This window comes from Mirounga leonina, unplaced genomic scaffold, assembly GCF_011800145.1.
Source record: "Mirounga leonina isolate KUSES-001 unplaced genomic scaffold, KU_Mleo_1.0 Mir_173, whole genome shotgun sequence".
Classification (NCBI taxonomy): domain Eukaryota; kingdom Metazoa; phylum Chordata; class Mammalia; order Carnivora; family Phocidae; genus Mirounga; species Mirounga leonina.
Window position 1 is genome coordinate 24106372 of NW_023270447.1, and position 21523 is coordinate 24127894.

Sequence of the window (21523 nt, forward strand, 5' to 3'; positions counted from 1 at the left end):
ACCCTCCCACAGAAACACACAGATCACATGTGTATTTGCCAAGCCCGAGTATAGGTTCAGCCATTTAATGTGAGAAAAGCTAACCTTTGTCACAGATGAAATGTGGTTTGGAACAGTCATTCTGACCGAATGAGTTAGTGGGTCAAACGTGTTGCCAAAACCTGGTTTCCTTTCTCCCCACAGGGCTGCTAGGATGTTTTCCTTGCCTGTTCTCAGGAGAGAAGAACTCTGGCTCCCTTCTGTGGCCAGTGAGGAGAAACACAAACCTCACAGACCGCTGAGTAGAAACACTAACATTTATGTTTCTCCCAGACCTGTGTCCTAAGAAACCAGATTCTGTTACTAGGAGAATATGAATTTTAAATGATGTGACGTGAAAACCTTAAAAAGCTGAAGTTTGGACACCAGCTTGGGAAGTGGATCTTTTTTTTTTTTTTTTTTTTTCTGTCTATGGAAGCTGTCTGGTTGATTGATTGCTCTGGCTTTGAGGGAAGCGGAAAAAAGGCAAGGGTGACCTCTGGTGGGATCTTTGTGCTATTTCCAGAAAGTTCTGAGGCTCCTTCAAGTCCATACTCTTACCCTGAGGTTTTTCTTTTCCTCTTGTCATTACCTATGTTATCTCAGGAAGAATGATGAGGGATTGTCCATTTTCACATACAAACCTCATGTTGCCTTTTATGACTTCTCATACCTATTCCCCAAGTTTGCCACTAATCTTCACTTTAACTGGATTTTATAAACATAGCAAGTTGGACATGAGGGGCTGAAGGTGGTAGGGACTGGTGGGCAAGATCCCCCACTGATGGGTGATTTCCCAAGTGTCACAGGGAAAGGGGGTTCAGCAAGCAGGGGAAGCCCTGGGTTAGAGTCCCTCAGATGGGCAGTAACAGTGCGTGTGAGACTCCTCAGGACCTCTGGGAGGAGGGATGATATGTAGGACTTCCCTAACCATGTTGACAGGGATCTCTCTGGATTAGTATTTTATAACCAAATTTTAAGAACTGTTCCCCTGGAGGTAATATAGATTCAGTGGAGTAAGAAAGCAATTGCAACATTCATAAACTACTTTTTGTAGCATACCAGCTAGTCTTCTCAATAGATCAAATTAAAACAGAATATGAGAGAGAGAGAGACAAACCAGGAAATGGGCTCTTTTTTTTTTTTTTTTTTTTAAGATTTACTTATTTGAGAGAGAGTGGGGGGGGGGGAGGGGGCAGAGGAAGGAGAGAGAGTCCTAAGCAGACTCCACACTGAGCGTGGAGCCCAACACAGGGCTCGATCTCAAGACCCTGAGATCATGACCTGAGTTGAAATCAAAATTCGGACAAACCAAGAGTCAGACATTTAACCGACTGTGCCACCCAGGCACTCCAAGAAACAGACTCTTAACTATAGGTGATGGGGATTATGGAGTGCACTTGTCGTGAGGAGCACTGGGTGTTGTATAGAAGTGTTGAATCACTGTATCATACACCTGAAACTAATATTACACAGTATGTTAACTAGAATTAAAAGAAAAAAATAATAATAAAAAGGTGTCTGAAGCTAATATGACGACAACAACAACAACACCAGAATATTATACTGGTTTCTCTGTTAGGAGGGATGGTTTATCCTTTTAGATATGGGCCTCTATTTCCCCATTTGTAAATAAGACCCAATACAAGTAATCATAGAGGTTTTGTTCTGTTTGTATGTCAGAAAGGAAAGCACTAGATGCTGTCCTTGCATTTCATAAGGTTTTCAGTTCCATCTTCCCAAGAACTGTACCTATTCCCTCTGTCCCATTCCATGGCTCCGATAAGTAGATAGATAGAAAGAAAGGAAGGAAGGAAGAAAGAAAGAATGTCAGTCTTGGGTTCTGGTTAAGTTGTTTTCTTACCTACCCATCAGATGATATCTCAAGATAACTTAAACTTCATAATTGCAAAATGGCTATAAGTAAGTGTAAATGCTAGGTGCTAGGCGCTGTTCTAACAAGCATTTGACATGGATTATTTCACCAGATTTCCCGACAGCCCATGAATAGGCACAGTTGCTGCCCCTATTTTGTAGTGGAGGCATCTAAAGCTTCGCAAGACTAAGTAATTGGCTCAGGGAATTACATCTACTAGCTGGCTATGCTCGTAACCCACAGGATGAGCTGTTTCGCCCTCAGACCGACCGGCCACTGTTGCTCACGCCCTTACGTTACTGAGTCCATGGACACGTGGTCTTTTTGTTAAAGGCCTTTTTGGCAGAGGTATCGCTGTGGAGTGCTCCACTTTATAATCCCTCCTACGGGCCCTTCCTAGCCCTTGTTTCCCTCTGTGGTCTCTCTCAGTGGCCGTGTCCACACCCATGGCTTTAACTGCCACTGAGTCGCCCTCTCTTGTCATGAATGTCCAGACTGAGCTCAGTTCACCCAAGACAGAAAACCGAGAGTCGTTCTTGGCTGGACCTTCACGGGTTCTAACTTTTGGGTTATTCAGGGGCCTTCTCATATGCTGAAGGCTCTGCATGCCTCTGTAAGCACACTGAAGCATTAGGAAAGCACAGACACTGTCCTGTTGAGCAAACACATACAGTCCCTGCTTCCGAAAGTCAGGCCTTTCGTGGGAAAGATAGACCTCAGGTGATACCCAGTAGGAGGCACTGGAGATGCTGTTCCAGGGGCTTTCATATATGAACTTGTTTCATCCTCACAACAGCCCTATGATGAAGGGTTTTTTTTCCCCCACCTTTTTTTTTTTTTTTGGATGAGGAATCTGAGGCAACTTCCCCAAGGCTCCACAGCTCCTGAGTGCAGAACTGAGATTTAGACCCAGCTCCTTAGGCTCCTGAGACTGTGTCTTTCCTGTTCTGCCCTGTCTCTGTGCCCCTTGCTGTGCCATCTTAGAAGACACGATCACAGGGGCGGTGGCCGGCCATCAAACAGAGAGGGATAAACAGAGCCTTGGGTGTGTATACTTGTGGAGGGTGCTATGAAAGAGTATAAGAGGGGGCTGATACAGATGGGAATGTAGGGAGTTCTCTTTGGAGGAGGAAACTATTTCATCTGAAACCCAAGGCTGAAAAAGAAGAATCTAACTTGCAGGGTAAGAAGGGCCCCCTGCTCCAGGCAGAGGGATCAGCACTTGCAAAGTGCTTGAGGCAAGAGAGCGTTGGGAATGCTACCCTCAGGTCTCAGAGGCGCTGGGGTTCCAGGTGCATCTTCCTTCAGTACATTCCCCCATGCTACTATGTATTCCACCACAAAAATTTGATTACTACTGTTCTTGCTTCCATTCCAAGAGGCTCTCTGCTCCATGTGCAGAAGCAGCTAATTGGATTGGCACTATTTGCTGGTCAAGTACACAGTAAGGTTGAGAAGCAGAAGTGGGGATTCTGAGGAGCGGTGTTTTATTTTTTATTTTTTTTAAGATTTTATTTATTTATTTGACAAAGAGCGAGCACAAGCAGGGGGAGCGGCAGGCAGAGGGAGAGGGAGAAGCAGGCTCCCCCCTGAGCAAGGGAAGCCCGATGTGGGATTTGATCCCAGGACCCCCGGGACCATGACCCGAGCCGAAGGCAGTCGCTTAACAACTGAGCCACCCAGGCACCCCTGGAGTGGCGTTTAAATTGTTCCTTTATTAATGGAGAACTTGGTGTTTGTGTTTTTATGAAAAAGAACTCAAGACTTTGTCAGTTTTGCCTCTTGAATAGAGCCCATATGGACCACCTTTTGTTGAGTTCTATTCAATAGAAAATATTTTTAGTACATTTAGCAGAGAGTTTATATGTTTTTAAATGTACAACTCATAACATCAGAGAATGTTTTACCCTATTTAAAGACTTCTGAATGAATGCAGTGTGATTTGTTTCTGATGTTTAAGCATTTATCAATAGAACTTCTTCTCAGACTACCATTTTGCTTGGAAATTATTCCCAAGTAATATGAATTTAACATTTGAATTCTGTTTTTGTTCCTCAGTTCAGAAAAATACTCAGTATGTCCTGGTGTTTGATGCGTTTGTCATTGTGATTTGCTTGGCATCTCTTATTCTGTGCACAAGATCCATTGTTCTAGCTCTCAGGTTACGCAAGGTAAGTGTGTGTTCAAATATTCTCCCTCCCTTCCTGGCCTCTGCCCTGTTTGTCCAGACAGTGGACCCTTGATGTTGGGTCATCCTGCCCTTTCTGGAGCTCTCGACTAGATTAGATTCCTTTGAACGATTGTCTCCCTACAAGGCATTAATCAACCTGAGGTGTAGAGGGTGAGTAAAGGCTCCTGGCGTGTCAGGTGGGATCAGATAATTATCCTGCTTGAAACTGAGCTACTAGGCAGAAGTGCACAGCGGTGAACTCTCCAGCTTTTGAGTGTTTCCAGAATAAAGGAGACCCTTTTAAATTCAGGAGTGATCTTAAGAACAGAGTAATGGCATGTGTGGGTTACATCTTTTGTCTTCAAATCAGGGTTCATTTTGACAGGGAGTCATGGTAAATGGGTTATAATGCGGCATCAAATACTTTATTCCGTTTTTAAAAATAGTTTAAAAATTCTCTCTTGAGTTCCATTTTACCTTTTTACCCTCAGAGTTCTTGTGAATACATACTTCAGCTTCCCACAAATCTTATTCTGGTTTGTAGCATGTGAGTAAATGCAGACTGGGGCCAGGGGAAATAGGAAGTCATCCGTTGTGGGCATCATTTGTAGGGCAAGAAAACGGTCTACGTTCTAGTTTTCTTATTCTTGACCTTTGTTGACTTACTTTGTGAATATCCGCTTCTCTTACCTGTCCCCCAAGCCTCTTGATATTCTGAACCCAAGGTCAGGGTCCTGGGTCTGCCAGAATTAGGAACCACCACTGGGAGCACATATTCGGAGCCAGGCTGCCGGGACCCAAATCATGGCCTAGGCTCTCTGTTTCTCAGTTCCCTTTTCTGGAGAAAGGCCTGATTCATGGGGTTATCGGATTGAACGAGTTGATGATAGGTAAAAGATTGGGAGTGTACTGCGTGTTAGCTATTATGACAAGAGTTTCTTGGTGTTAGAACATAAGCCTTTGATGTGTGAGTTAACTCAGCAGGTACTGGAATGGCTTAACTTATAGCTGCAGTAGATTATGGGAGAAAGTGGGGGCCATGATCGCCACCCTTGGAGTGGATCTATCCAGTTGGGAAAGGTAATGCCATTTCACTTTACAGGCAAGAGCGCTGTTTGCACTTGTCTTCTCCTTCCAGAGGGCTGTGTGGTTTGTAAGAAATGCTTTTTAAAATGTTTGCCACAGAGATTTCTGAATTTCTTCCTTGAGAAGTACAAGCGACATGTGTGTAACGCCGACCAGTGGGAGTTCATCAATGGATGGTATGTCCTGGTGATTATCAGCGACCTAATGACAATAATTGGATCCATATTAAAAATGGAAATTAAAGCAAAGGTGAGGGACAACTCATTTTAATCTTCTGTTCTTCCCATTCTTCTGGGTGACCCCAGGCACTTTGAGATGTAAAATCCTTATGGAGACTATCTTGAGTCTCATGTTTTCTCTTTTCTCACATCCATATAACTGAAGCTTCCTATGACTTCATTCCTCATCAAGGGAACATAAGAAAGCCATTGTTCTGTGGAAGATGATATTCCTATGAGTATCCCCCAGGAGACTCAACAGCATCTCCAGAATAGGAACTGAAGTTTGAGAAGATTGGCTGTTTGGGTGGGCTTCATTTTTTTTTTTTTTAAGTTGCAGAAGAAGAAGCTGACCCAAGAACCAATTATATCAAGAACCAGTAGTGACCCTCCAGTCACTTCCTTAGAATCTTGGAGGGGAGTGAGGGCAGGAGTATTGAGTGACCTCCAAGCACCTGATGCTCTCTTGTTGTTATTCGTTGATTTAATCTCATGACTACATCTTGCCTCCTCCTTCATCCGGCTGTTTTCCCCTCTGTGCTGTCAGCCAGCAGGTCTCACCACCTTTGCCTCCTGGCCACTTACCATGCCTCCCTCCTCTCTACACTGACTACTCTGCCTCCCTCAGGCTATCTTGCTCTCTGGCCTGGGTGCTACAACAGTCTCCTCATTGGCTTTCCTGCCTTCCGCCTTATATGCCTCAGATCCATCTTTCGGACTCATTTTTCTCGAAGTATCAAAACGCTCTCTGCCTCACAGGGCCCCCATTGGGATGAAGTGGCTTCCCTTCACCGTGGCCTCTGGGGCTCTCATCCTCTTGCTCTGCTTCCCTCCCTGCCCTAGCTCTCCTGAACCCATCAGGACTCCTCTCTAGGACACCTTGCCTGTCCTTGGCCTTGGGCCTTTGTTCAGCCTTTGTCCCTCGACCGGCAGTGCCCCCTCCCACCCTGTCCTCCGGGCCCAGCTCCATTCTGGAGTCACACCGTGGAAAGCCCTATGTGACAAGCCAGGTGTCGTGGCTCTTGTTGAACTTAGCATACTAAGTTAGAGCTGCATGTGTGTGTGTGTGTCTCCTCCGTGAGAACTGGAAGGCCTCAAGGGCGGGAACTGGGTGAGCAAATCACGTTGGAGCTTTCTTTCAAAAATAGCTGAGTGGTATTGTTTGGTATTTACCAAGCACCATTACTTTATATTCTTTAATGCCTAGTTCAGTAGTCAAGGCAATTTCTCTTCCAGGATATTGTTTGAACAGAAATTCAGTTCAACCAATTCAAATATGAAGAGGAAATGAGAAATGCATTTGGAATTGGGCTATTTTCTTCTTCAGTTTACAGTTCTTGGTGTCACCTAGAGAAAGGCAGGCAGTCCATTCTTTTGCAAGTCCCTTCTTTGCAATTTAAAGTGAGGTCAATAAGCTGAGTGGAGTGGAATGTTTTACTCACGTCTATTTTTTCATTCCTTAGAATCTCACAAATTACGATCTGTGCAGCATTTTGCTTGGAACGTCTACGCTCTTTGTCTGGGTTGGCGTCATCAGATACCTGGGGTACTTCCAAGCATATAATGTAAGGATGTGGCACTGGGTAGGGCATGAGACTCATTTCTCCGTGGGTCCTAGTAAGCCACTTTTTAATTTCTCTCATTCTGCTGATTTTTATTTCAGGTGCTCATTTTAACGATGCAAGCCTCACTGCCCAAAGTTCTTCGCTTCTGTGCTTGTGCTGGTATGATCTATCTGGGCTACATGTTCTGTGGCTGGATTGTCTTAGGACCATATCATGACAAGGTGTGTAGCACTAATTCTTCCTTCTGCACATTAGGCACTTGGGGCCCTTCCAAGAGGGGCCCCAAACTACCCTCTTCCCACTTTGCTCTAGCATGTACCATCGATGTCAGTAAGACGTATCTTTGCATTGGTTTTCTTTGCCTTTTCAGGATATTGAAGTGACTTCAGGATATTGAAACAAGAACTATAGAACTGTAACTAGAGGATACATTTCCTAGTTGTCTGGGACTGGCTTCAGGGGGCACATACTAACCTAGCCGATCACCAGCTGAGAACTGTTTGGACACGAGATTGCTATATTAAAAATGAAAATTAAATGAGGAGAATTATTCCAATATCCTTCTCACTTAAAGTATTAGGGTTTTCATCCACATTAATTGAGGAGAATGAAGATGGACAAAGACCGCCCAGAAGGACCATCTTAGGTCTATGATTACAATGATAACAGATGTTGTCTTTGCAGGTGGTTTTGATTACACTGTCATCTTAGTGCCTTATTAAAGATCAGTATCTGAATTCTAGACTATCACTGGGCTTTGGTCAGCAGCAGCACCTCAAGGACGTCAAAGTTACATTCAGATGTTCTTGTTTTAAAACGATAAATTTGATTGATAGATGCCTCAGGAAATGAAATTCTGTAGGCCTTGTTTTCAAACCAAAAAAGGTGAAAGGAATTATTGTATCTTATCGTTTTTCTTCCATGGGCCTCTGGCAGTTGGAATAACAGAAACAACACAATGAACAATAATAACAGCTATTACTCGATGCTTGTATGTTAGGTACTATGCTAAGCATGGCTGTCTTCTCTTATTTCATCTCTACAGCCCAGGGGACTGTTATCTTGGCTTAGATTCTCTGTAGAGAGAAAAGAGGTGAACATACAAAGGATGGTGTTGAAGCTTGTAGAACAGCTTAGCCTTAAGTTTTGACCTTGATAGTTGCATTAAACAAAACATGATCAAATCATAGAAAGTGGGCAGTCCACAAGGTTCCACCTTTCTGTGTTCTCATACTAAAATAAATCCTAGTAACTTGACACACAGGCAGGTTTTCTCCCCCGTAAGTGTTACATTTAACATGTCCAAAGAGAACTACTGTTTTCCTATTTGAGCAACTGTATAATTAACAAAGTGACAATCCCTGGGTTAATAGTAAATCTGGATAATCTTATTGCTCTTAAAATTCCATGCCACTGCTTTAAAGGTGACTCATGAGTAAAAATTGTCCTTTGATATAATCTCTCTGATCTGGAGAACTTACTGTCTTAGTACCCAGGAAAATTTCCATTTTTCTTCCTTGCTTGCCTCCTGCTCTGAGTGCTTCTCCACATTTTTGTCACTAGAGGGCAGTGTTGCACTGTGGAATAAATACTGAGCCTGACTTTTATGCTTCAGTTGACTGGCTCCCAGGGCTCAGGATGAGTGCTTCTATCTCCTTTGCCCTCCATCTCCCCTACCCCATCATTATTCTGGAAGGTGATCAGATAATGTTGCTTGAATTTTACTAAGAGAGCTACCATTCTCAAGCATTATCTGCTAATAGACATAGTGCCCAAGTTCTCTACCTCTTGCTATGTCAACCCTCCCAGCAACCCTGTGGGGAAATATTATATTTCTTTTACAGAAAATAGGGCTCTTAATATGTTAGTTTTCCCAAGGTTACACAGCTAGAAAATGGCAGAGATAGGATTCACACCCAGGTTTGTCTGATCCCAATACACATGCTTTGACCAATACCCTGCAGGGGTTTTCTTGGTATTATCTAAAACTGGTTATTACAAAAGAGCATTTAGTTTGATCTATGAGTAGATCAACTGTGAGAGGAGAGCTGTGTAATCAGTCTTATTTCCCTCAGTGTGTCAACCTTGAAGAAAAGGATGTTATTTGTTTTGTGGGTCTGAGTGTGTTTTCATATGTTGGGTTCTGTCCTTTTAAGAATCCAGGCGAGATTGGGATGCTCTGGACAACACTGTCCAGTAAAAATATGAAAGCTACAAATGAGAGCTGCATGTGTCCTTTCACATTTTCTAGTAGCCACATTAAGAAAAGAAACAGATGAAGTGATTTAAATTATATAATTTATATAGATGTAAATTATATATTTGTTAAATCCAATATATCTAAAATATTAATATATTACTTTAGCATGTACTCAATATAAAACATTGAGATAGTCCACATCCCCCCCCTTTTTTTGGTACTTTGAAATCTGGTATTTTATCCTGATAACGCAGCTCAGTTTGGACTAACTGGTATATATCAGGTGCTCAGTAGTCACATGTAGCTAGTGGCTATCATATTGTACCTTGCACCTCTTGACTTGTAGCTCCCACTAAATGCCAGCCTTCCATTTCTCCCCCAGAGGACCAGAGGGATAAGGGCTGTCTCTAGGGTTGTATGGCAGATGTTTATGGCATCTATCTTTCATCTTTAGCCAGACTGATATATTGGGGAAATGCATAGTCGAATTAATCCAGTGGATGCATTAGTCAATGGAGGGAGAAAACCTTCAGTCTGGTTCTGGACTTCTGTGATTTTCTTCTGTATTTTGCTTTTTCTTCTTCTTCTTTGAATCTGAAGTTTAAAATGTCGACTGCCCCCTGCACCCCTTCCCCTGCAAATTAATCCAAACCGTCAGAATTTGTAGATTCTGTCAGCATCTGTTGCATCAGAAGATCTTTAGAATTGCCTGAAGTCTTGAGAAGCTGGGCACCACGGCAAGCATTTTCTAGGATTTCTAAAGTACAGCAACCTTGGGTGTGGACGCGAACTCTTCCTTTACACGAACAAAGCACTCCAAGAGGAGGTATTGGGAAAACTAGGTCCACACTGCAATTTGATCAGCAGCAGGACTGCCATATTTCAGCTTCCTGTTTTCCTGTCAGACATTGGCTTTCAGTGGTTCAGCTGGAAGGGAGTAAAGGTACCAGTGTCCTGCCAACGTTTATCCCAACACTAAAGGACTTTGGCACGGCGCCCTTTCAAAATGTCTGGGCACAGAGGACTAGAGATTGGTGTTTAATAATTGAAGATGAGATTTGGAAGAACATTATTCTAATGTGGCTCTTCCATTTCCAGAGGACTTCTTCACTGTGAAGAATAAATCAGCCTTACCTTGCCCTCATTTTACAAACGAGAAGTCCAAGCCGTTGAAAAACCATTGGACTTTGCTGATGGCCCTGGGTAGAAGTTCAGCAGAACCCACATGACATCCTCATGCTTTTAGGATTTCTCTTTGTAGCCAAGCTCCTTTCTTATTCAAAACAATGGTTAGCCAGTTAAAATATTTCACCTGAATGTTGCATGAGGTTCTCAGTACCAGCTCTTGAAGCAAATTTTTATGTCATTCTCCCTAATAAGCCACTGTAGGTTATGTGTTCATCCAAATGAAAGTTCTTTGTGGCTCAATCACAAAGTGATTGTTTGTGGAACAAATACTCGAATTCTCACTCTGGTCCCATAGAACCTAGGGGGACTCTTTATGGAAGTAACCAGTTAATGTTTACGAAGTGTACACCAAATCTTGTCAGGTTCTTCTAGATTAAGTTCTTCAAGGACAGTGACTATGGCTCCTTGCTCTTTGCATTCCCCATGTCCAGCATGGTGTGTAGAACGTGGTAGAGGCTCAGCAAGTTTTTTAATGAACAAAAAACAGAGAGACAGTAGCACCCACTGTTTAGGGGCTTACAACCTCATAAGAACCATAGCAATTCCCTATAAATGTAGTCCTTTTAGACCAGAAGCCCATGAGAATCTTCTTCCTCTTACCTTGGGTATTATTAAAGTTCACTTCTACTATGGATTGTGTGGTTCACAGCCACTTCTTGAGGTACAAAATGGCAGGCTGTGTACCACTTATTCTATTGGGTCTCTTTTAAATTTCTGGTGGGTTAAAATAAATCTCATGTGCATAGAGGAGAGGGAAGTATAATGGTTGTGAATGACATTAACATTGAGGCAGGTATTACATCTAGGATGATCCTAAGTAACTGCACAAGAGACTAAGGAATGAATTTGATATGTACTTACCAACTGGCTATTTGCACTTTTGGAACCCGAAGTACAGACTGTTATGGGTTCTTGAAACTCAAGAAGGGACTTGACCCGATTCCAAAAGAATTATTAATGGTGCTGGCAGAGTTTTAATTCATGTCCGTAGAAACCAGCTTTGATTTTATTGTCTTAAGGCTGATAGGGATGGAAAATATTTACTCTGAGAACTGCCTGCCTTACTGTTAAATAATCTGCATATTGTTAAGGGATTTGCTCAAATGGATATTCCCTCCAGATCTCTGTGGAGACCAACTTGAGAGTTTTTCAGAGTTGTTGCTGATGTGCTAAAGGCATATGGGCATGATCTCTGTTTGGGCTACATTTGTGTCCTCTCCCTTGGTTTCAGGCTTTACCCTGGGGATTCAGTCATGGAGCAAGGAGGACGTGGTGTGTGTGATCTAGTTGGGGTATGGAGAAGTATATAAACCAACTAGAAGACAAACTAGTGGTTTCCTTGGTGGTTCTTACTGATGCAGAGAACAGGGGAGGGACTAGAGCCGCCAGGGCAGTCTGGCTTGAAGTAGATGTTGAGGTAGCCCTTCAACATTGGCTTAATGGGACACAGGGACGGGGAGGGAGAAGAGGAGGGGGAGGAGGACATCCCATCAGGTGAAGAGAACCCATCCATGAGGAAAAGAGAAAGAAGTGGGCCTGGTGTGTGGGCGCAGACAGGCCCAGGATGCTGATACTGACAATGAGGAGAGGGGAAGAAGCCAAGTGAAGAGGAAATTTATCCCAGCCTTCTTGGTTGGGATGTTCACTTTGCATCCTAACTTTGTACATCCTTAAGCAAGAGAAATGACCTGAAGGCTATATTCTATGAGGTTTAGATTTTCCTGAAGTGTGAACTGCAGGATGAAGAGGTTGGAGTAAAGACTCGCTTGGAGGTTTCCATAATAATCTGGGTGTAAGTGCTGACATCGGAGCGGTTCAGAAAAACATCCTAGGAGCCGACAGACCTTAGAAGATTGAAGACAGGGGAAGACTAATCAATTCGACACACAGTTTTAAGTACTTGATTATTTTGGTATATGTGCTGCCGAAACGAGCACAGTACTTGATTATTTCGGAGTAAATGGTTTTTTTTTTTTTTTTTTTTTTTTGATAGGAGACTGAAGTCACTGACAGCAATAGGGAATTTGGAGGGAAAGGCCAGTTTCCGGGTCAGGGGGTGGGAGGTTTTGCCTTGTGACATGTGAAATAGTACCACGACCTCTGAGTGGAGGCACCCCGTAGGCGTTCATCAGGGATGGGGCTATCCCCAGAGCCACATGGACTCCGTGGACATGTGCGCCTTGTGCTCGGGACAGAATCGGGTTCAAAACTCTACACTAATGTGGCCCATCTGTGTTTGAAAACTGCATTGTCTTTTGCCTCTTAGGTCATTATTGTTCCTTAGATAGAAGATTTTACATTCCACTAATGTTTAACCCTCTGGCCCTGGAGACGTCCCTTTATTAAGCACCTGCTGTTTGTTGTTAGTTGCCGTGGCAATAGTTTGTCAACCACTTCAAGCCAGGACGGCTGCCTGTGGGGTTCCAGTGGGATCCCCACTGCGCACACTCAGCTCCTGAACCTCCCACTAACTGCCACGCAGCAGCATTTCTCCTGGCACCTCAGACTTGCCTCACCGAAAACGGAGTCCCCTAGGTGTCTGTCCCTTCCCAGACTTATGTTCATCTCCACTTCCTTCTCCTCCTCCTCCCAGTCTCTCCAGGATTCCTTGCAACCCCAGCCTCCTGCACTCCCTTCTCCCTGGCCTCCCTGCCCCTAGGCTTTGCTCATTCTAGATCTTCCTGAGTGCCATGGTTCCCTTTAACATAAAACAGATCAGATCCTGTCACTGCAGCATGAAGCATTTTCCCGGTTTCGAGTGATGGTCTGTATTAGTCTGAAGTGTGGAGATGACCACATGGCATAGACACACCTCTGCAGCCACTGCTTCCCAGGCTGAGAACCCTATTTCTCCTGTGTTCACCGAGTAAACCCCCCCTTTCTCCTCTCACTGGGGAACCACTCAGCCTTCGGGCCCCAGTTCTTTTTTTTTTTCTTTTTCTTTTTAAATTTTATTTTATTATGTTATGTTAATCCCCATACATCATTAGTTTTTGATGTAGTGTTCCATGATTCATTGTTTGCATATAACACCCAGTGCTCCATGCAGTACGTGCCCTCTTTAATACCCATCACCAGGCTAACCCATCCCCCCACCCCCCTCCCCTCTAGAACCCTCAGTTTGTTTCTCAGAGGCCATAGTCTCTCATGGTTTGTCTCCCCCTCCGCTTTCCCTTCCTTCATTTTTCCCTTCCTTCTCCTAATGTCCTCCATGCTATTCCGTATGTTCCACAAATAGTGAAACCATATGATAATTGACTTTCTCCGCTTGACTTATTTCACTTAGCATAATCTCCTCCAGTCCCATCCATGTTGGTGCAGAAGTTGGGTATTCATCCTTTCTGATGGCTGAGTAATATTCCATTGTATATATGGACCACATCTTCTTTATCCATTCATCTGTTGAAGGGCATCTCGGCTCTTTCCACAGTTTGGCTATTGCGGACATTGCTGCTATGAGCATTGGGGTGCATATGGCCCTTCTTTTCACTACATCTGTGTCTTTGGGCCACTTTCCTTCCACAGCGCACCCTAGCCCTCCCACAGGGTGTTCTGTGTCTAGGTTATGGCATGTCCACTGTCAGCACGGGAGCCCCTCGAAGGTATGAGCCATGATCCTTCATCTTTTGACACTTCCCCAGCCTTGGAAATCTTTAGTTTTTAATGTGCGGTTGGAGAGGCTAAGGTAAAACCCTCCATGTAGCAACACTTTCTTGAGCCTGGGCTATGTCTCAGCCGTTTCCCTCTCTGCTGGTTGTAAAACACAGCAGCTGCTGTTCTTTCAGAAAGCGGTCTGGCAGATTAGGCCCAGTAACAGGAAAAACACTGTGCTGAGAAATGTTTATTACATTGTCTTTTATTATTGCGAACATTATCGGGATTCTAGCCAAAGGGAAATAGTTAAATCTGACATCCAAGGAATGAGCTGTTAATTAAAAAAAAGAAAAAAAGGCTTTCTAAGTGTGAGTAACATAAGACAATGTTCAGTAGAAAAAAAAATCAGGATTCTAAATTGTTAGATGATATGACCACAAATATACACAAAGTGTAAAGGAAAAAAACTGAGGAAAATATCGAGAGATTATCTTTGTAAGCATGGAGGAGAGTGTTTTTTTTTTTTTTAAGATTTATTTATTTATTAGAGAGAGTGTGCACAGGGGGAGGGGCAGAGGGAGAGGGAGACAAGCAAACTCCCCACTGAGCACAGTGCCTGACAAGGGGCTTGATGCCAGGACCCAGCGATCAAGACCTGAGCCAAAATCAAGAGTCAGACACTTAACAGAATGAGCCACCCAGGCGCCCCAAGGAGAGTTTTGGATAATGTTTTCTTATTGTGATATATTCTAGATGTTTTATTTATTTATTTTTTAAGATTTTATTTATTTATTTGAGAGAAAGTGAGAGAGAGAACGGGTGGTGGGGGGGAGACAGAAGGAGAGGGAGAGGCAGACTCCCTGCTGAGCAGGGAACCTGATGCGGGGCCCCGGGGCTCGATCCCAGGACCCTGAGATCATGACCTGAGCCAAAGGCAGACGCTTAACCGACGGAGCCAGCCAGGCGCCCCGGTGGTGAGCATGGGGCTCACTGACCAGAGGGACAAGTCTACTTGTCCCTCTGCCCCTCCCCACCTGCTCATGCTCTCTCTCTCTCTCAAACAAATAAATAAAATCTTAAAAAAAAATAAAATGACTGTTATTTAATAATAGTGACGACGACAACAACAAAATATGTTAACTAGATACTTCTCTGCTTTTTTGGATCATACCTCTTAAAAACTAATTTTGGTTTCTCCCCTACAGTTTGAAGATCTGAACACAGTTGCTGAGTGTCTGTTTTCTCTAGTCAATGGCGATGACATGTTTGCAACCTTTGCTCACATCCAGCAGAAGAGCGTCTTGGTGTGGCTGTTCAGTCGTCTGTACTTATACTCCTTCATCAGTCTTTTCATATATATGATCCTCAGCCTGTTCATTGCCCTGATTACAGACTCCTATGACACCATTAAGGTAAGTCATATTTCCTGCCGAAGAGCGACCACCAATTCTGTATGGATTGGAACATAGGAAAATACTATGCCTTTTTATTTAAAGTAGTACAATTTTACTTTGATTTCAAGGTTTTTTTTTCTTAGAAAAGAAACTTTGTAGGTGCTGGTGGTGAATTTTTTTTTTTTTTTAAGATTTTATTTATTTATTTGACACAGAGAGAGAGCGAGAGCAGGAACACAAGCAGGGGGAGTGGGAGAGGGAGAAGCAGGCTTCCCGCAGAGCAGGGAGCCCGATGCGGGGCTCGATCCCAGGACCCTGGGATCATGACCCGAGCTGAAGGCAGATGCTTAACGACTGAGCCACCCAGGCGCCCCCTTATCTGGTCTTATAATTAGGATTAAAATTTTAGACTTTTGACTATTTCCTTCACTCCCCTTATTAATACACCCCTCCCCTGCCCAGCCATGGCTTTCTTTCTGGGATTTTTGGTTTGTTTTTATTCTCATGGTGGCCCTGGCTTGGCTTTCTGGGACTGACAGATTGATGCATCACTGTTAATATCAGTTTTTGCATCTGACCTAGCAATGTGGGAGAGTTTTATTTTAGCAAAGGTGGGTGTGATGTGTTGACAAAGGGAGCAGTTTCTCATGTTCTATAAATAAGGTAACAACATTGTGTACTTTTTACAGAAATACCAACAGAGTGGGTTTCCTGAAACGGATCTTCAGGAATTCCTGAAGGAATGTAGTAGCAAAGAGAAGTATCAGAAAGAGTCCTCAGCCTTCTTGTCGTGCGTCTGCTGCCTGAGGAGGTCAGTACTGTGTTTAAGCAGGTCTCCATGCTCCTAAGGTGAGCTTCTCCGTGGCCTTAACAAAGAATTCTTCCAAGGTTTACTCTACACTCAGAAATCAGCTTGTTGTGGGAAATAATTTGTCTTTCATTTTCTTTCCTCCCACTGAAACTGGCTTCAGAAATGAATTGTTTCTTCTAAAACAGGGTAGAAAGCTACATGACATGGTTGAAATCTCTTGGGAATACATGAGTTATGTCCCTAAAGTCAAGAAGGTGAATTCTGAGGTGGCCAAGTAAGAGGTCAAAACACTTATTTTTAGAGGTGGACCTCTGGGAATTTCAAAGGCCTTTTCCCTTGCTGCAATATTTGGTACCAATAACCTTTCTTGAGCAGAGTAGGAAACCTCCTTGAGAGGAGGCTGTGCATAACCTTGGCTGGGAACACACATCAGAAGCTCTGCCTTGACCAACGGCACTTTGCTCATGTTCAGCCGGACACTTATGCAAATGGTCTGCACCTCAGTGGCAACACATCCACATGGTGTTTTGGGGACTAGAATGGAGGTCAGATGAGGATACTTTTCTTAATTGTACCCTTATTTGTTTTCATGTGAAGTCAGAGGTGGGGTGTTAACTAAAAATATCCCCTACCCATGTTTTTCGAGAAGAATTCTCTAAACCAAATTCCTGAAGGAAGATGGAAGAACATAATTGCTACTTAAAACCACAGGATGTATTTTCTGTTAATCAATTCATACCACATCTTGGGATTTTGAAATGATATGATTGAGCATTTCCAAAGAATGAATGTCTGGTAAATATGAAATGAGGTCTTCTGAGAAAAGTGAAGTTTCTAAAAATCACATTTCTTCCTCTTAGAGCATTAAATTATTGACATAGGAGCTGGGATAAGGAGAAATTAATTTTCCTAATAGGCAGCTGCTTCCTAAGAGGCACCTTGTATAAGGAAAAGTCTCACAAAGTTGCTTTTTCTGATGTGTATTTAACTGTAAAGAAAAAATATTCATCAGAGGATATAATTGTGAATTCTGGAAAGTAACCAATCAGTCTTAGGTGTTTGGTTTTTGGAACTTGGTGTGCATCACAAAAAGCCACAGGAGGCGGTTAAATGTTTTCTAGAGCAGCCATATGGAACGAGTAGAAGGTTTAAGGGGTGGACGGGAAAAGTTCTTGATCAGATTGGGTCTTAGAGCTGAGAAGAATTGGCAGCATCAGCAGACTGTCCACTGTATGGTGTGCTAGGGGCCGTCGAGAAGATGCTGGTTCAGGGGGAGCTCTGCTCGTCATGATGAATGAAAGAATTAAATGGAATGAGGGAGTCTATCAAGGAAGTCAACTGAAGAACTAAAATGTTGAAAGTTTTGAACAAAGGGATATCAAAAATAAAAACAGTAGTGTCTGTTCCCAAAGATGGTTATGGGTGAAATCAGCTGGAGCAGTTTGAGTTGAATCATCAGATCAAGGCCTGGATCCCGGGCAGATTTGGATGGACCCTGCCGAGAGTAAGTGAAGATCATGGGACTGATGCAGGAAATGGATTGTACTGAGAATAAATGATGGCTTTGACTCCATCAAAACCTCAGTACACCTGAATGTGTTTAAAGGCTACGAAGCTACGAATGGTTTAATTGAGGAAGGCCATAAATGGAGAGTAAATATTGGAGCAGGACCTCACTGAGGGAATCTGGGGAGGGAGGGCAGTACAAATGTTGGTGTCTGGGGCCCCTGGCTGGTGCCTGTGACTAACAGCCTCAACTATCACAGCTCTGTCTCCTGCAGAGCAAGATGAAGGTCATTCTTTTTTAATCAAGCAGTCCAGCAACCACCACAGACTGATTCCCCTTCAAATTATTGCCAGAGCCTCTAGCCTGATCATCAGAACACCTGGGTTTCTGTTTTGGACCCTACCGGTTACTGAGTGTGTTCCCTGACCTCTCCTTAACCTCCTGGTCTTTCCAGTGCCACCAGGCTGCAACATGACCTCTGAAACCTCTTCCAGTTCTAATGTGATGTGATTCTTTGGAAAAAAATCTACTGAGTTGGACAGATGCAGAGTTAACCTTTCCCCTTTCTCCACTGCAGCGAAGGGGAAAATCTGTTGTAGCCATCGAGGGAGGCTTTGTCAATATAGGGAGATGCAGGGTCCCAGGACAGGGACAGCTCTTCAGAATTGCCAAAGGCATCTGCTCAAACCAAAAATAATGTGCACTGTCCTTCTTAACCTTTCTTCCTCTTACACGTGGCATTCAGCAGGTCTAGAACCTATACATGCCTAGAACGTTAAGTATTCTTATTCCAGCTCCAAGATTTTGAAATCATTGTTTTCTCTTTCTCCCTCCCCCTTTCTGATACAGGAGGGGAAGTGATGACCACTTGATACTTGTCAACTAAAGTCCTTCTGCTAAAGATAATCAAGTCTCAGGCCTTTCTACCCAGTGACAGTGCAGAGGGACCCCCAACAGCTTGGAGCAGGACTTCCAAAAATACTGACTTATTACTGGTGGAGCAGGAAAGAGGACTGTCAGCTGGTTGAACACAACTGAAGTTCCAAAGTTCCTTTTATAAACTTGGATGGGATGAAGCATAGACTACAGTCAACTACTGGGCATGAGTGCAATAGAGCAGAGATAATGACATTCTGCACGGGACTTTAATTGATGACATCACAGTGTGGGGCTGGAAAAAAATATCACATTTCAGAGCGTGCAAAAACAATGGCACTTAAAGCCATGCAATGAAAGATGCGTGTTTATCATCCACTAGGTGTTTGTTTTAAAAGTGATTCTTGGGTTAGAAGACATTTGTTAATTCATGGTGTGCACAGCAATGAAGTTGGTTGTGATACTAAATTAAAAATTCCAGGTCTCGGGGCGCCTGGGTGGCTCAGTCGGTTGGGCGACTGCCTTCCGCTCGGGTCATGATCCTGGAGTCCCTGGATCGGGTCCCGCATCGGGCTCCCTGCTCGGCGGGGAGTCTGCTTCTCCCTCTGACCCTCTTCCCTCTCGTGCTGTCTCTCATTCTCTCTCAGATAAATAAATAAAAATCTTAAAAAAAAAAAAAAAAATTCCAGGTCTCTTGCTGCAGCAGCCGAGTGGGAGCACCAGGTGCTGGCTCGGAGCGGAACTCCACGGATCACTTTAAGAAATGGCAGACAAGCCGGACATGGGGGAAATCGCCAGCTTCGATGAGGCCAAGCTGAAGAAAACGGAGACCAGGAGAAGAACACCCTGCCGACCAAAGAGACCACTGAGCAGGAGAAGCGGAGTGAAATTTCCTAAGAACCGAAAGGATTCCCCACCCCCATCATCTTCGAGACACCCCAGTCGGGATGTGCAGGAAGAAGAGCCACCTGCAAGATGGACACGAGCGACAAGCTGCACTGTGAACCCGGGCACTCCGTGCCGGCGCCACCGGCCTGCGGGTCTCTGAGGGGACCCCCCCCAATCGGACTGCCAAATTCTCCGGTTTGCCCTGGGATATTATAGCAAATTATTTGTATGTTTAATGAAAATAAAACACACCTCGTGGCAAAAAAAAATAAAATATTAAAAATTCCAAGTTGGAGAACCATTAAGCCTTTTATTTTTTTTTTTTTTAAAGATTTTATTTATTTATTTTTAGAGAGAGAGAGAACACATGAGAGGGGGGAGGGTCAGAGGGAGAAGCAGACTCCCTGCCGAGCAGGGAGCCCGATGCGGGACTCGATCCAGGGACTCCAGGATCATGACCTGAGCCGAAGGCAGTCGCTTAACCAACTGAGCCACCCAGGTGCCCCCGTTAAGCCTTTTAAAGAACACACTTACATCAACAAAAAGACCTCTTGTAGTGGACATTTCTAGGCCTGTTTGTATGTGTGTGTGTGTGTTTCAGCATGACAGGAAGCAACTGTTGGCATTGTCAGTGGGATAAATTGGAAAGAGAGTCATTTGGACACCTTGTCACTTGTGCTAATTGTTGATTGTACACATGACATGTGGAAGTGAACTGTAACAGTGCTCACTCATTTTAACAGTTGAACTCTACTATGGTGGTGATTTGCCCTTGTCAAGCAAGGAAAGATGGTATTTTTTTTTCAAATAAATTTATTTTATCACAACAAATGGAGCTACTGCTTTTTTTTTTTTTTTAATGTGGTATTTCTTAATATCTACCTAGTGCAAAATTCAGATCACATCTCTTTTAACTATCTGGTCTCCAAAAAGGATTTCTCACTTTCTTAAAGGCAGTGAAGGAGGGGTTAGTATATAGAAGTTATTCAATAAATATTTATGATAATGACTTGAGATTAAGATCACTTCATGCATCGATTTATCTCATACTTGTGCTATCTTTTAGGGCTCAACTATTTTAAATTTATTAGTGAAGAACAGAATTTGAATTAAGCAGGACCCTCATCCCAAGCCTCTCTCTTTTTTCCCTGCCCCTCCTGGCCAAGCTCCTATCAGATTTACTTTCTCATACCCCTCCCTTTGCCCCCCCTTCACCAAATCTAGGCCAGGAAAATCATTCACTTAATATCATTAAAATAAGTGAGTGACTCATGTCTACACACAGAATACTTTGCCAAAATGATCATTTTAGTTAAAATTTTTTTTAAAAAAGATTTATTTATTTGAGAGAGAGCATGAACGGGGTGGGGTAGGGGCAGAGGGAGGGGAAGAAGCAGACTCCACACTGAGCAGGGAGCCCAACTTGGGGCTCGATCCTAGGACCCCGAGACCACGACCTGAGCCGAAGGCAGACGCTTAAATAACTGAGCCACCCGGGCGCCCCATTTTAGTTAACTTCTTACCAAAAAATGTCAAGGGTTACTTTCAACTTTTAAACTAATGACCATTTAACTGGTGGTTCTAGGGTCATTCCCAAGACTCCAGAATCAGGTATGCAGTTAGATCACTCGCTCACTTCTGAGTGCACCCCCAGTATTTAGCTTGTCTCTGAATAGAAGTGCTATTAAAGCCTTTCTGTAATCTGCAGCAATGACTGCCATTTGAATAGAAGATGAATGATGGTCTTCCATGCTTGTGTTTTTCTTTTATTGGCTTTCATGTTTCCTTTTATTTCTTTTCCCTCCAGCCGAACAAAACCCTTTCAGGAAGAAAAATCTTTTTCAAGGTGACCCTCTCTCCATGGAAGCCTTGTTTTCTCTCTTTTTAATAATTTTAAACAATTATCACTTTACCAAAGGTATTATCTGTTTGGATTTTATTGAACAATGTTGCTCACAGAGCTCTGCTAATAGACACATCTGGGACAAACCATTTTTTCTCCCACCTAGGCCTCCACTTGGAAAGTTCACCCTGGAAGGTGGGAGACGTGTTCTGTCTGGTTCTGCTGGTTTCATCCTGGGATCTCCATCTCTTGACAATGTACATTGTTGGCTTGCAGGGACTCCCTCACA

The 21523-nt window shown here is 43.5% G+C and overlaps 1 protein-coding gene and 1 pseudogene across 1 annotated transcript in view; both read left to right on the plus strand.

Moving 5' to 3' along the window:
- The window catches only part of MCOLN2 (mucolipin 2), a 51452-nt gene extending 32473 nt beyond the window's left edge, over positions 1–18979 (plus strand). Inside the window, exons 8-14 of the mRNA XM_035018147.1 lie at positions 3953–4065; positions 5250–5399; positions 6832–6933; positions 7032–7154; positions 15121–15327; positions 15999–16120; positions 18477–18979. Coding sequence (XP_034874038.1) covers positions 3953–4065; positions 5250–5399; positions 6832–6933; positions 7032–7154; positions 15121–15327; positions 15999–16120; positions 18477–18513 — 854 coding nt within the window. The 3' untranslated portion in view covers positions 18514–18979. The remainder of the gene's footprint in view (positions 1–3952; positions 4066–5249; positions 5400–6831; positions 6934–7031; positions 7155–15120; positions 15328–15998; positions 16121–18476) is intronic.
- A 201-nt stretch (positions 18980–19180) lies between these two features.
- LOC118019213 lies at positions 19181–19660 on the plus strand (annotated as a pseudogene).
- The last annotated feature ends 1863 nt before the right edge of the window (positions 19661–21523 follow it).